This window comes from Nerophis ophidion, linkage group LG03, assembly GCF_033978795.1.
Source record: "Nerophis ophidion isolate RoL-2023_Sa linkage group LG03, RoL_Noph_v1.0, whole genome shotgun sequence".
NCBI lineage: Eukaryota > Metazoa > Chordata > Actinopteri > Syngnathiformes > Syngnathidae > Nerophis > Nerophis ophidion.
In genome coordinates this window covers 53,298,589-53,315,058 of record NC_084613.1, presented here as the reverse complement: position 1 = coordinate 53,315,058, position 16,470 = coordinate 53,298,589, and the positions used below count along the sequence as shown (strand labels likewise).

Below are 16,470 nucleotides of genomic sequence, written 5' to 3'. Positions count from 1 at the left end.
CTTGTAGATTGTGATTATAGAGGTGGGATGCGAGCTACTTGCATTAGTGACATACTTTGGTTTCTTTGTCATTGGTACTTAACACACACAAATACACACTACAAATAGTGAATGTGATCCACTCTAAATCAGAGCTCCATTATGGAGCACAGAAATGAATGTGACTTTCCTGAATTTAATTAATGTTAACAACTACATATTTATTTATCTGTTAAACGCACTGTGTAAGTTACATTCTTTATATATGGTGCTGATGACAACTTTTTTTTTTACTCGTTACAAACTTTTCCACCTCTTTGCCTCAAAAATGTTTAATAACAAAGTGTTACACAGCATCCTTTGCATTTTTCAGTCTGTGGCCCTCGATGGAAAATACTTTACTCAAGATAGTGGGTTTTATTTTTTAGAATTGTTTATGTACTAATAAAAAAGTATTACACATTTAGAAAAAACTAACACTCAAGAAACAAAGCTTTTGCACAACTATAAACACATTGTCCACCTCACTTTTTTTGCAAAACAACACACACACACACACACACACACACACACTGTTTCTGTGTAAGATGATCCTCTTTGTTGCCCGACCTCTAAACTAAAACACTAACACACAGACACGTATCACAAAGTCCCTTCTGTGCAATACCAAAACTCTTCCTGAATTTACTGGACTCATGTTTCTCAAACAGTTTGAACAGTAACACTGTGTTATGACTAGTTATTCTAGGAAAATGAAACATGATACTTTATTCAAGTTATTATTTGGCCTATCCCGAGTTTTAGAATCCTTGTACTAGACCGTTACAAACACTAGTTTGCTTAATTGTGGACACACCAAGTGTATAAGAACTATAAAAAGCAGCAGGTGAATTCATCTGTCTTCAACTGCAATTGAACTGGGTGGAGATGGAGGTCATGCAAGAAGTAAAGAAAGACAGGAAGGTGCTTAAAGAAGAGAATTTATGATCAGTGTCTCCAAGCATGGAGGAGCTCTGTAATCAAACTTAAGCCTCAGCCATGCAGGGATGTGTTGGGTGATGATACATATTATTTTAGTGAAGTGTGTACTTTTTACATCATATTGCAAATTATTCTGCCAATTGTTTGTATGGCTGTGCTAATTGTGTATAGTGTTTTTTCAAGAGCCCTGTCCTGTAATAAAGCCTGTTTTATATACCAAAATCATCCAGTAGATGGCACAACTATTCTCTACTTCAGGGGTCACCAACGCGGTGCTCGGGCACCAGGTAGCCAGTAAGGACCAGATGAGTCGCCCGCTGGCCTGTTCTAAAAATAGCTCAAATAGCAGCACTTACCAGTGAGCTGCCTCTATTTTTTAAATTGTATTTACTAGCAAGCTGGTCTCGCTTTGCTCGATATTTTTAATTCTAAGAGAGACAAAACTCAAATAGAATTTGAAAATCCAAGAAAATATTTTAAAGACTTGGTCTTCACTTGTTTAAATAAATTCTTTTATTTTTTTACTTTGCTTCTTATAACTTTTATAAAGACAATTTTAGAGAAAAAATACAACCTTAAAAATGATTTTAGGATTTTTAAACATATCTTGTAAATTTGTTCTCTTCTTTCCTTTAAATCAATCTTCAAGTAAATTTTTATTTTTTTATTGTAAAAATAATAAATACATTTTAATTTAATTCTTCATTTTACCTTCTGTTTTTTTTTTTCAAACTTATGATTAAAATTTAAAAAAAAATCTGGCAAATCTAGAAAATCTTTAGAATCAAATTGAAATCTTATTTCAAAGTCTTTTGAATTTCTTTTAAAATTTTTGTTTTGGAAAATATAGAAGAAATAATGATTTGTCTTAGTTAGAAATATAGGTTGGTCCAATTTGTTATATATTCTAACAAAATGCAGATTGGATTTTAAACTATTTAACATCCATCCATCCATTTTCTAAATTCTAAAATTGATCTTAATCAGGAAAAATTACTAATGATGTTCCATGAATTCTTTTTTAAATTTTTTCAAAAAGATTCGAATTAACTAGTTTTTCTCCTCATTTTTTTCGGTTGAATTTTGAATTTTAAAGAGTCGAAATTGAAGAAAAAACATGTTTCAAAATTAAATTTTCTTTTTTTTATGTGTTTTCTCCTCTTTTAAACCGTTCAATTAGGTGTTTTTTTTAATCATTTATTCTCTACATAAAACCTTCCGTAAGAGGAAACAAATGTACGACGGAATGACAGACAGAAATACCCATTTTTTAGATGTATAGATGTATTTATTAAAGGTAAATTAGCAAATTTCTGGCAATTTATTTAAGTGCGTATGAGGCTGCATGGTTGGTAGCCCTTCGCATTAATCAGTACCCAAGAAGTAGGTCTTGGTTTCAAAAAGGTTGGTGACCCCTGCTGTACTTCCATCCTCTTGTGTATTGGAATGGAACTTGTCAGGTGGGATACATTGTTGCCCTCTATGACCATCATCAATTTCCTTATCCAACTATGGTCCTGCATGTGTTTTACAAATCCAGTCTTCGAATAGTCGTGTTGTGTTTAAAACAATAAAAATAAAAATAAATAAACTTGTGGGAATTTATTGTTGAAATAAAATTGCATCATGCTTGTTTGTTAAGAAAATAATTGGAAGGGAAAAAGTAAATGTGCAGTGCATTTAGCAGCAATGTTTCACCTGTGCAGGCTGCCTGTTATGAAGTGACGGCAGACAACAGCCCCTCCCTCCCCCCTCCCTCCTCACTCCTCACTCCTCCGTCCTCTACTCAACTCCTCTCTGATTCTCCTCGCTGACTTTCTTCGGAGTGCTGCTCCGCCGCCACTACAACTACATCATTGTGAGTAATATAAATGTATTTTAATACCGAAACCCAGGCGGATATGGTTGTTTTTGTCGCTTTTTAAACACCTTCTATCGACCTGGTGTTGAAAAGTTGGAATGTTGACTTTAACATAGCAGCGGCGACTTTAACTGAGGTTCCTTGAACGCAACACAACGACGCATGAACATCGAAGGAAGCATTTGCCGCCATAGTCACACAAATCTGATTTTTGAGTTCGCCTTTTTGACTTTTATTTCACTCGGGTTGTTCTAATGACATCACATTAGTGACCTAGAAAAAAAAAAGACAATACCTCAACTTATGAGCTTAATTGGTTCTGTGACGGAGCTCTTAACTCGAAACACTTGTAACTCAAATTAACACCTCCCATTGTAATGCATTGAACTCAATTTAATTGGTGCCTGCCCTCCCCCAAAACAGCTACATTTTAACATATAAAGTGTCTTTTAAAAAGACACATTTTTGGATAAGAAATGTATAATTTATGAAAAACAATAAATTGAAACGTAGTATGAACTCCTACAGCACTTTTATGAAGTAATGTAACCTTGGATAGCAGACCAGCAGTGATACGCTCCAACTGCTTCACCAAATTGGTAACACTTTCGGTCATGTTTTTGGATGATTTAGTTCTTTATTCAATGAATATCACTACTGCCTAGTTTCTCTTGTTATATTCCTATTTTTACTGTTATATTTTTATTCTTATTTTTTCTTTTTCTTTTTATTGTTGCATTTTCTATTTTTTTCCATTTTTACCTCCATTATTTACTTTTTAAATTATATCTCAATTCTGCACACTGCAGCTGGAATTTAAATTTTCCTGAGGGATCTTTCCTGAAAGAAACAATCTAGTACTGTCTGTCTGTCTATCTATCTATCTATCTATCTATCTATCTATCTATCTATCTATTCATCCATCCATCCATCCATACCACACCATACCATCTGCTTCTTCTTCTCAGCACTGTCCTTCACACACACATTTTTTCTTCACATGCTCGCAACTCCAATTTTTTCTTACAACTTAAAGCATAACAATAAGCTGAGGGACGGCTCTTACAGTGGGGCAAAAAAGTATTTAGTCAGCCACCGATTGTGCAAAATGATGACAGAGGTCTGTAATTTTCATCATAGGTACACTTCAACTGAGAGAGACAGAATGTGAAAACAACATCCAGGAATTCATATTGTAGGAATTTTTAAGAATTTATTTGTAAATTATGGTGGAAAATAAGTATTTGGTCAACCATTCAAAGCTCTCACTGATGGAAAGAGGTTTTCGCTCAAAATCTCACGATACATGGACCCATTCATTCTTTCCTTAACACAGATCAATCGTCCTGTCCCCTTAGCAGGAAAACAGCCCCAAAGCATGATGTTTCCACCCCCATGCTTCACAGTAGGTGTGGTGTTCTTGGGATGCAACTCAGTATTCTTCTTCCTCCGACAAGTTGAGTTTATACCAAAAAGCTCTATTTGGGTTTGATCTGACCACATGACATTCTCCCAATCCTCCGCTGTATCATCCATGTATCTATTTTGGTATAAACTCAACAGGTCGTGTTTGGAGGAAGAAGAATACTGGGTTGCATCCCAAGAACACCACACCTACTGTGAAGCATGGGGGTGGAAACATCATGCTTTGGGGCTGTTTTTCTGCTAAGGGGACTGGACGATTGATCCGTGTTAAGGAAAGAATGAATGGGGCCATGTATCGTGAGATTTTGAGCCAAAACCTCCTTCTATCAGTGAGACCTTTGTATGGTTGACCAAATACTTATTTTCCACCATAATTTACAAATAAATTCTTTAAAATTCCTACAATGTGAATTCCTGGATTTTTTTTCACATTCTGTCCCTCACAGTTGAAGTGTACCTATGATGAAAATTACAGACCTCTGTCATCATTTTAAGTGGGAGAACTTGCACAATCAGTGGCTAACTAAATACTTTTTTGCCCCACTGTCTCTCAGAACGCTCTTAAGTTGAGGTACGACTGTATTGACAGACACAGATTGCATCAATAAAGATCTAACGCCATGTTCCTGTGACAATAATCTTTCGAATTTTCATCAGCAGCGTGAAAGTTCTTCGATATGAACTGGGCTTTCCTCCAGGGCCTCCTCAGCGGGGTGAACAAGTACTCCACCGCCTTCGGGCAAGTGTGGCTCTCCCTCGTGTTCATCTTCAGGGTGCTCGTATTCGTGGTGGCGGCCGAGAAAGTGTGGGGCGACGAGCAGAAGGACTTCAAATGCAACACGCTCCAACCGGGCTGCCACAACGTGTGCTACGACCACTTCTTCCCCGTGTCGCACGTCAGGCTGTGGGCCCTGCAGCTCATCTTCGTCACCTGCCCGTCCTTCCTGGTGGTGATGCACGTGGCCTACAGGGAGGACCGGGAGCGCAAAAACCGCGACATGTACGGCGAGAACTGCCGTCCCCTATACAAGAACACCGGCAAGAAGCGCGGCGGCCTGTGGTGGACGTACATCTCCACCTTGGTGTTTAAAGTGGCTGTGGACACCACCTTTGTCTACCTGCTCTACCACATCTACGAGGGCTACGACTTCCCGCTGCTCATCAAGTGCGAGCAGAAGCCGTGTCCCAACACGGTGGACTGCTTCATCTCCAGGCCCACCGAGAAGAAGATCTTCACCATCTTCATGGTGGTCACCAGCATAGTGTGCATCTTCCTCTCCATCATGGAGATCGTCTACCTGGTGGGCAAACGCTGCCGCGAGTTGTTCGTGCCCAGCCGTGGCCCTCGTCACATCGTGGCCACCGGCGGAGGCCACTTGATGGGGGCCAACGCTGCCAAGATGGCCGACAAGAACACGCCACAAACGCCTGCCCCTGCATACAGCGTGGCTGTGTGTTGAGATGACTAACCCCGCCCACAACCACCCTTCACCGCCACTTTGTGGTTTTAAGTCAAGACTTGAAGAGGCAGAGACTGGAGTGATGAATTCCTGCCTTATAATCTGACAAGAGGAATCAATCTTTGCCTTACCAGACAAAGAAAAAGGCAAGTTAGTGCGAAGCAGTGTTGACATTATTACATGAGTCACACCATGCTTTGGAAACTACACACGCACAAACTCACACACACACTGTTTCTGTGTAAGATTTTCCTCTCTGATTGTTGCCAAACCTCTAAATGTTTTCTTTCAAGCTGTACGAGTCAACTCGTAGAAACTTTCCAGCAGGACGTAACAGTACACTCAGAATTGATCACTTCCCAATTTGATAAATGCATGGTTGGACGAGTCTGGTGTGGAAGAACTTTGCTGCATAACAATTAGCCGAGAGTCAGCTTTTATCTCAAAACACACTTAAAGGGGAACTGCACTTTTTAAAAAAGAAATTGCTTTATCATTCACAATCATTATGAGGGACAAAAACGCATGTCTTTTGTTGTTTTTTTTTAAGACCCTAAAGCAGTGGTTCTTAACTAGGATTTGATCGAACCCTAGGGGTTCGGTGAGTCTGCCTCAGGGGTTCGGTGGAGCCTCCACTCTAGCCACACCCGACTCATCGTGTACATAAAAACTTCTCCCTATCGGCAGAACCCAAACTGATTTGCAGGTGTGTAATTTGTTACGAGTTCATGCTCTGTGTTGGTTTTGTTCTTTGAACAAGGTGATGTTCATGCACGGTTGTGCACCAGTAAAAGATCATATAACTTTGTCTTGAATTTGAAAAACATTTTATCTTTCACTATAAAAGGGTTCGGTGAATGCGCATATGAAACTGGTGGGGTTCAATACCTCAAACAAGGTTAAGAACCACTGTCCTAAAGACAATAAAAACGCTTCCAAGATGTGGATCACAGGAGTCCCAATGTAGCCTTCAAAGTCCTCTATCAACTATACACACTGTAAGTATATTTATAATGTAGTAACAGACACATTCATAACAATATGTAATAAGTTAAAGTTTAAGTACCAATGATTGTTACACACACTAGGTGTGGTGAAATGTGTCCTCTGCATTCGACCCATCCCTTGTTCACCCCCTGGGAGGTGATTTAACCCCCAATTCCACCCTTGATGCTGAGTGCCAAACAGGATAGTAATAGGTCCCATTTTTATAGTCTTTGGTATGACTCGGCCGTAGTTTGAACTCATGACCTACCGAACTATGTACAATATTTACCGTATTGTACTCTTTTTAAGCATTATCCATCCATCCATCCATTTTCTACCGCTTATTACCTTTGGGGTCCCGGGGGGTGCTGGTGCCTATCTCAGCAACAATCGGGCGGAAGGCAGGGTACCCCCTGGACAAGTCGCCACCTCATCGCAGGGCCAACACAGATAGACAGACAACATTCACACTCATTTTTAAGCATTACTCAAACATATTTCCTAAGTGCTTTTATTTCAGTGCCCATAGCAACGCACTTCCTACTTTCAGCAACAAACGCATGTGTGCTCTGATCATGGCAGAATTAGTAATAGACGACTATTTTTCAGACAAATGGGGATTCACAATCTTATCTTTTTGAAGCTGAATATACGGAGGATGAACTACTGGTTATAGAAGCTGAGCGAGCACGATAAGAGGTTGCAGCAGATGGAAGCCGAGAGAGTTCGGACCAACATGACTTGGTGGTGTAAATGCCACATAGAACAATATGATTATTACAAATTAGAATGCAAAAAAAAAAAATGGTGTGTTCTTTTCTCTTATAAGGATTGTGAACTTAAAGCAAAATTCCCGCCCCAAAAATTGCCTTTCCCCTTTAAGTTGAGGTCCCACTGTGTATTATATGGAATAGGTATTAGGTAATGATTCATGCACCCGTCTTTAGGTACAGATTGCTGTGCGGACCCCTCAATTACGTTAATAAAGGGACAGGAGAATCTCACTCCGAACGTTCTAAACTCTTGTTTTCATGCCAGTGTTGAAATTGCGTGGATTAGCCACAGCATGGAAATAAAACATGTCGCTGAAATCGCATGTGCTTGAGAATGACTCAGCAGGGCCTCTGCTGGTTGCAGCCACGCAGTGCACCTTGATCGCTTCCAGATGTGTCCCAATACTTGTGTTCATAGTGTGTGTGTGTGCATGTTTACTGACATTGTTTTACATTTTGTACGTAATTTATCACCACTTTGGTATGAAAATGCAAATTTTATACTGTTTTTAGGCTGTATATATTTTCATTAAATACTTGTTTTCCACTTCTTGACCTTGTGTTGCTTTCTCTTTACTAAACAACAACTTTATCAAAAGTGATCTGTCGGTACTCCGCCATGTTGCCAGGGGCCACAGCCGGCTTGTTTGTGTTGATTGGTACTGTGAGGAGGAAAAGAAGGCGCTCCTTGCTTTGATTCATCTGTGATGACGTGAACGGCTCACCCACGCCAGGAATTCTGTGGCCGTGCCGCCTCGCTATAGATTATTCCTTTATTGACACTAGAAAGTTGGTTTAACAGGGAGCAAGAGAAAAGGTAAGATACAGCTCTCATGCTGATATCAACGTGGGACTCAAATCTTGGATCTGGAAGTACTCTGTAGAACAATACATAAGCAAGCTTCAGTATCTGTTGAGCAATTGTGACATTAGCATTTCAACTACCTGGTTTCCTCATAAGCTGATTATTATAAGAACTTTCTGGTAGGGGTGGGCGATACTGCTAGGTTTAGTATCGATCTGATACCAAATGAATAGAGATGAAGGAGTAAACCCAAATTCTGGTGTGTAGTAATGCGTTACATTTACTCCATTACACTAACTGAAGTAACTTTTTGGATAAATATGCTTGTCCGGGTACTTTTAAAGCAACATACTTTTTGCTTTTACTTGAGTATTTTTGTGGAGAAAAAAAAATTATACTAGTTATTTAGCCTTATACTTCCTTTTATTGTCATTCAAATTTGAACTTTACAGTACAAATAAGAACACAATTTTGTTGCATTAGCCGGTTGAAGTGCAGGATAAAAGAGCAATAAGGTGCAGATATAAATAAATAGATTACTATACAGATAAATATATTACACTTTTGCATATGCATCCACATTTATGGAAGTATGTTATATTGTCTTTATATTCCAGCGAATTGAGGGGATTATTAATATTCGTTCAAGAGTTTTATGGCCTGAGGGAAGAAGCTGTTACAGAACCTGGAGGTTCTGCTACGGAGGCTGCGGAACTTCTTTCTAGAGTCCAGCAGTGAAAACAGTCCTTGGTGGGGGTGGGAGGAGTCTCTGCAGATTTTCTGATCCATGGTCAGGCCGCGGCGTTTTGTGATTTCCTGCATAGGAGAAAGAGGAGTGCTGATTATCTTTTCCACCGTCCTCACCACTCTCTGCACTGCAGAGACTTCCAGTCTGAGGCACTGCAGGTTCCAGTCCAAACAAAGATGCAGTTGGTCAGTAGGCTCTCTATTGTGGCCTCAGTAGAATGTGGTGAGAACGGGTGGAGGGAGCATTGCTCTTTTCAACAGGCGTAAAAAGTACATGCGCTGCTGAGCTCTTTTTACAAGCGCTCCGGTGTGTAGGGACCAGGTCATATTTTCAGTTATTTGCACCCCCAGGAACTTGGTGCTGCTTACCATCTCCACTGCTGTGCCGTTGATGAAGAGTGGAGTGTGGCTGGACTGGTGCCTCCTGAAGTCAACAATGATCTCATTGGTTTGGTCGACGCTACATTAATTTATATCATCATTAAATTCATCTACAATTGACTACTGCTTGTAAATATGTTATGTGGCTTGTTGGAGGATGTTCCTCTGTGAGGTCAGACCAGGCAGCACAAATCTACATTGTTGACTTACAAACTCAGAAAAATAATATTGTATCCTCATCATGTGTTCTGTGTCACATTTCAGCCTACAACAAGTCCACTCGCAACTACAGTAAATGTTTTATGTTTGAGCTGCTCATATGCTAGCATTAAGCCTATTATAACATCATAGGTGACTGTAAAATGTGCATTTGTGTGTTGCATGCTGTAGTATACGCACACAGACACAACAACTACGGCTGTATACAGTCGTGGTCAAAAGTTTACATACACTTGTAAAGAACATACTGTCATGGCTGTCATGGCTATCATGAGTTTCCAATAATTTCCACAACTCTTTTATTTTTTTTGTGAAAGAATGATTGAAGCACATAGTTGTTGGTTACAAAAACCTTTCATGAAGTTTGGTTCTTTTATGAATTTATTATGGGTCTACTGAAAATGTGAGCAAATCAGCTGGGTCAAAAGTATACATACAACACTGTAAAAGGGGAACATTATCACAATTTCAAAAGGGTTAAAAACAAAAAAAATTAGTTCCCAGTGGCTTGTTGTATTTTTTGAAGTTTTTTTCAAAATTTTACCGGTCCCGGAATATGCCTAAATAAAGCTTTAAAGTGCCTTATTTTCGCTATCCATTTTGCTGTGATGTCACACAGTGCTGCCAATGTAAACAAACAATGGGAATACCACAGCAAGATATAGCGACATTAGCTCGGATTCAGACTCGGATTTCAGCGGCTTAAGAGATTCAACAGATTACGCATGTATTGAAACGGATGGTTGGAGTATGAAAGTATTAAAGAAGAAACTGAAGCTATTGAGCAAATAGCTATTGACGCTATTCATAGCCATAGCATGGCCGAATAGCTGCGTTAGCATCGCCGGTAAAATTAGCGGACCAAACGATCAGGACTTTCGCATTTTGTGATAATGGAGCAACTTAAATCCGTCGATTGGAAAGTGTTTTTTTTCGCATTAAATGTGGGTGGAAGGAAACGTAATATAGTTGCAAATGCATCTGCAGGTTATCCATACATCTCTGTGCCATGTCGGCTTCAGCACCGCCGATAAATATCATGTTAGCATTGATTAGCTGGCAGTCACGCCGAAACCAAATATGTCTGATTAGCACATAAGTCAACAACAAAACTCACCTTTGTGATTTCATTGACTTTATCATTGCAAATGCATCTGCAGGTTATCCATACATCTCTGTGCTATGTCTGTCATCGCCGGTAAAATGTGGAGACACTTTGGTACATTCAATGGGGGTCTGGCGGCGGACACTTTCGCATCTTCGGGCCAGTGGTGCAACTTGAATCCCTCCCTGTTAGTGTTGTTACACCCTCCGACAATACACCGACGAGGCATGATGTCTCCAAGGTTCCAAAAAATAGTCGAAAAAACGGAAAATAACAGAGCTGAGACCCGTGTGTGTAATGTGTAGAAAATGAAAATGGCGGCAGTATTACCTCGGTGACGTCACGTTCTGACGTCATCGCCACCAGAGCAATAAACAGAAAGGCGTTTAATTCGCCAAAATTCACCCATTTAGAGTTCGGAAATCGGTTAAAAAAATATATGGTCTTTTTTCTGCACCATCAAGGTATATATTGACGCTTACATAGGTCTGGTGATGATGTTCCCCTTCAATATTTGGTTACATGTCCTTTGGCAAGTTTCACTGCAATAAAGTGCTTTTGGTAGCCATCCTCTTCTTAAAAGACCTAACGTCGATCCTGACCTCATGGTAAACTACCGACCGGTGTCTCACCTTCCCTTTATTTCAAAAATCCTCGAAAAAATTGTTGCGGAGCGGTTAAATGAACACTTAGCGTCTAACAATCTATGTGAAACCTTTCAATCCGGTTTCAGGGTAAATCACTCCACGGAGACAGCCCTCGCAAAAATGACTAAGGATCTATTGCTAACGATGGATTCTGATGCGTCATCTATGTTGCTGCTCCTCGATCTACATGCTGCCGCTAGGTGACATCATACGCAAATACGGTATTAGCTTTCACTGTTATGCTGATGACATGCAACTCTACATGCCCCTAAAGCTGACCAACACGCCGGATTGTAGTCAGCTGGAGGCGTGTCTTAATGAAATTAAACAATGGATCTCCGCTAACTTTTTGCAACTCAACGCCAAAAAAACGGAAATGCTGATTATCGGTCCTGCTAGACACCGAACTCTATTTAATAATACAACTCTAACATTTGACAACCAAACAATTAAACAAGGCGACACGGTAAAGAATCTGGGTATTATCTTCGACCCAACTCTCTCCTTTGAACCACACATTAAAAGAGTTACTAAAACGGCCTTCTTTCATCTCCGTAATATCGCTAAAATTTGCTCCATTCTGTCCACTAAAGACGCCGAGATCATTATCCATGCGTTTGTTACGTCTCGTCTCGATTACTGTAACCTATTATTTTCGGGTCTCCCCATGTCTAGCATTAAAAGATTACAGTTGGTACAAACTGCGGCTGCTAGACTTTTGACAAGAACAAGAAAGTTTGATCACATTACGCCTGTACTGGCTCACCTGCACTGGCTTCCTGTGCACTTAAAATGTGACTTCAAGGTTTTGCTACTTACGTATAAAATACTACACGGTCTAGCTCCATCCTATCTTGCCGATTGTATTGTACCATATGTCCCTGCAAGAAATCTGCGTTCAAAGGACTCCGGCTTATTAGTGATTCCCAAAGCCCAAAAAAAGTGTGCGGGCTGTAGAGCGTTTTCCGTTCGGGCTCCAGGACTCTGGAATGCCCTCCTGGTAACAGTTCGAGATGCCACCTCAGTAGAAGCATTTAAGTCTCACCTTAAAACTCATTTGTATACTCTAGCCTTTAAATAGACTCCCTTTTTAGACCAGTTGATCTGCCGTTTCTTTTCTTTTTCTTCTATGTCCCACTCTCCCTTGTGGAGGGGGTCCGGTCCGATCCGGTGGCCATGTACTGCTTGCCTGTGTATCGGCTGGGGACATCTCTGCGCTGCTGATCCGCCTCCGCTTGGGATGGTTTCCTGCTGGCTCCGCTATGAACGGGACTCTCGCTGCTGTGTTGGGTCCGCTTTGGACTGGACTCTCGCGACTGTGTTGGATCAATTATGGATTGAACTTTCACAGTATCATGTTAGACCCGCTCGACATCCATTGCTTTCCTCCTCTCCAAGGTTCTCATAGTCATCATTGTCACCGACGTCCCACTGGGTGTGAGTTTTTCTTGCCCTTATGTGGGCCTACCGAGGATGTCGTAGTGGTTTTTGCAGCCCTTCGAGACACTAGTGATTTAGGGCTATATAAGTAAACATTGATTGATTAATTGATTGATTGATCCACAAGCTTCTGGCAAGCTTCTGGTTGAATTTTTGACCACTCCTCTTGAAAAATTGGTGCAGTTCAGCTAAATGTTGGTTTTCTGACATGGACTTGTTCCTTCAGCATTGTCCACACGTTTAAGTCAGGACTTTAGGAAGGCCATTCTAAAACCTTAACTTCAGCCTGATTTAGCCATTCCTTTACCACTTTTGACATGTGTTTGGGGTCATTGTTCTGTTGGAACACCCAACTGCGCCCAAGACCCAACCTCTGGGCTGATGATTTGAGGTTGTCCTGAAGAATATGGAGGTAATCCTCCTTTTTCGTTGTCCCATTTACTCTCTGTAAAGCTCCAGTTTGATTGGCAGCAAAACAGGGCCAGCGTATACTACTACAACCACCATGCTTGGTGTTCCTGGGATTAAAGGCCTCACCTTTTCTCCTCCTAACATTTTGCTGAGTATTGTGGCCAAACAGCAAAATTTTTGTTTCATCTGACCACACAACTTTCCTACAGAAGGTCTTATCTTTTTAATATGATTTCAGATGAAAACAAATTGAGCTGTTTGGCCACAATACCCAAAAATATGTTTGGAGGAGAAAAGGCGTGGCCTTTAATCCCAGGAACAGTGGTCAAAAATTCAACCAGAAGCTTGTGGATGGCTACCAAAAGGGCCTTATTGCAGTGAAACTTGCCAAGGGACATGAAAGCAAATATTAACATTGCTGTATGTATACTTTTGACCCAGCAGATTTGGTCACATTTTCAGTAGACCCATAATAAATTCATGAAAGAAACAAACTTCATGAATGTTTTTTGTGACCAACAAAAATGTGCTCCAATCACAAAAAAAAAAAGTTGTATAAATTATTGGAAACTCAAGACAGCCATGACATTATGTTCTTTACAAGTGTATGTAAACTTTTGACCACGACTGTAAATGTTTAAGCACTTTCATAGCGAGCTTACTGACAGATATAAGTAAGAAATTTACACTAATTAATATTAGAAATGGCAACAGCGGAGGATGAATGTGCCATAACAAGAACATAGAGAAAATGAAGAATCTTAACGACTATGGCGTCCTCACAGACTACAAAGGTGGGCCCACGCAAATTTTCAGGACTTATGCAGATCCCAAATACAGATTAGCAGGTACCAGAAGGTAAGAAAATATGCTTTTACATAATATTGAAAAACAAAAAAGGCAAATATTTGTCTTACCTTGTATAAACCATATTAACACTTGTATGTTGAAGCACAGTACAATCCATCAAGCGGTGCAGCTTCATAGCTTACCAAGGTCGTACTAAAACATTTTGATAGATTTTTGAGCGCCGTGTGTAATGTTCCATATTTTCAATGGAACATATACAATGTTGGTGTTGTTTATTTGAGTCATATTGCAGTCTACACATATCGCTTATGTGTGACTGCCACCATATTGCAGTCTGCATGTATCTCTTATGTGTGACTGCCATCTACTGGTCACACTAAACATTTCACCATGTACCAAATAAAATAGCTTCAAGGTCGGTAAGCACAACCAAAATTAATCCGTACATTAGGCGCAAGGCACACTGTCCAGTTTTGAGAAAATTAGAGGATTTTAAATGCGCCTTATAGTCCGAAAAATACGGTACGTAAAATTCTGAAGCTGTGTGCATGCACATCTGTTTGGTAATTTGGTGCGGTTGTTCGTAGTGCATGTGTCTCACAATACGAAGGTCCTGAGTAGTCCTGGGTTCAATCCAGGGCTGAGGATCTTTCTGTGTGGGGAATGCATGTTCTCCCCGTGACTGCGTGGGTTCCCTCCGGATACTCCGGCTTCCTCCCACCGCCAAAGACATGCACCTGGGGATAGGTTGATTGGCAACACTAAATTGGCCCTAGTGTGTGAATGTGAGTGTGAATGTTGTCTATCTGTGTTGGCCCTGCGATGAGGGGGCAACTTATCCAGGGTCCGATTGCAGCTGAGATAGGTTCCAGCACCCCCCGTGACCCCAAAAAGGACAAGCGGTAGAAAATGGATGGATGTTAGCACACATGTATAAATGATTGTGCATATAGAGTACATTCGCTTTTTTCTTCAGTCTTTTTGCTTTTGCAAAATGATCATATGATGTTGTCTCTGTGGGTGGAGGCGGGGTTGCCTCCAGACACACACAGATGCTGAAGCTCTTAACGTAAATGTAAGCTAAAGTGGTGTGAATGATCTGGATCACGCCCAAAATCGAATCTCTTGTTTCTTATTCCCTTTCTGATATTTAAAAAAAGTTTAATTGAAAATCTGCCAATATTCCTCGGAGCAATGTTGCAAATGAACCAACAGATGGACAAACTAATCAAAGGAGAAATTGAATTTCCATGTCTGTGCGTGTTTGCTTTGTTCGACAGTCGCTTCCAAACAGTCTGCAAAAGGTTCAGTCTTTGCATCTGTGAGTGCGTTTGTTTTGTGAATGAAAATATGAAATATAAATGAGAATGAAATAAACAGAGTGAACCCACTTGTCAGTCATCCACTGTCTACGTCTCTGTGGGTGGAGGCGGGGATGCCAGCATACAAACACACACATACTTTAACCCTCTTAACATAAACATAAAATAAAATAGTACAAATGATCTGGATCGCCACCAAAATCAAATCGTGTGTTCCTTATCCCATTGCTGACATTTCCTGAAAGATGAATTATTATCTGCCCATAACTTTTTGAGGTATGTTGCTAACGAACTAACAAGAGAAACAAACCGCACCGACTCGAAGAATAAATAAATTGCTAAGTGCCTGCATATTTTCTTTGTTTGTCTGTTACTTCCAAACAATCTGCAAGAAGAGAAGCTTCACTTTTTGCATCGATAGGCATGATTGTATTGTGACTGAACTAAGAATTACAATTAAATAAACTGAGTGAACCCTCTTGTCAGTCGTCCGCTGTCTTTGTCTCTTGGTGGTGAAAATACTTTTATTTTGGCTATGTTACTAACAAACAAACAGACCCTAGCAATTTAAACTAACTAACCCTGTGATTACATGTACTTCCTGGAGCTGATAAATAATACCTGATGACAAATGGTGATTGTACGGGGGCGTGGCCTGCGGACCTGCAGCGAAGCGGGTGTACCAGGACCGGCTTCGAGATGAGCGACAGATGCGTAGATGGCCCACCTGGGCGCGTTTATCTAATCACCTGTCGCTCTGTTAAAGGCAGCGACCGGGAAGGAGAAGGAGGTTGGAGTGGAGCAAACGCGAGAGACAAAGACTGACAGACAAACCAATGGCTGAAAAGCATGACAAAAGGCATTTGTGGAAAAATAAATCATTGTTCCGAGACATGCAAGCGGCTGGCTTGTCAGTAATTGGTGGTACGAAGAACCCGGGGATGCAAGACCTCCACAGCGATTAATCTAAACTAATCCACAGCCTCCATGTGATTAATCTAAATATAATGTCAATTGTTTGACAGGAGTAATACAACAATATTACAGTGATTACATGAATTGCAATTAATTGAGCAACATAGAGTTGATAGTACAAAGAAGCAAACAAAAACAAAAA

General features: G+C 40.4%; 1 protein-coding gene and 1 long non-coding RNA gene across 3 annotated transcripts; both read left to right on the top strand.

Moving 5' to 3' along the window:
* The first annotated feature begins 2,685 nt into the window (after positions 1-2,685).
* Positions 2,686-8,021, top strand: gjb10 (gap junction protein beta 10). Of its 2 annotated transcripts, none has more exons than XM_061895586.1 (2): positions 2,686-2,818; positions 4,904-8,021. In XM_061895586.1, the coding sequence occupies exon 2, from the start codon at positions 4,924-4,926 to the stop codon at positions 5,704-5,706; it is 783 nt and encodes a 260-aa protein (XP_061751570.1). In that variant the 5' UTR covers positions 2,686-2,818; positions 4,904-4,923; the 3' UTR covers positions 5,707-8,021. The 2 variants fall into 2 exon arrangements, with proteins under 2 accessions (XP_061751570.1, XP_061751571.1); XM_061895587.1 differs by having other exon boundaries at positions 2,709-2,818; positions 4,907-8,021.
* Positions 8,022-8,895: 874 nt separating this feature from the next.
* On the top strand, positions 8,896-9,519 carry LOC133549797 (uncharacterized). The gene is made up of 2 exons (XR_009806180.1): positions 8,896-9,204; positions 9,370-9,519. It is a non-coding gene; the product is annotated as an uncharacterized LOC133549797 (long non-coding RNA).
* Positions 9,520-16,470: the final 6,951 nt, after the last annotated feature.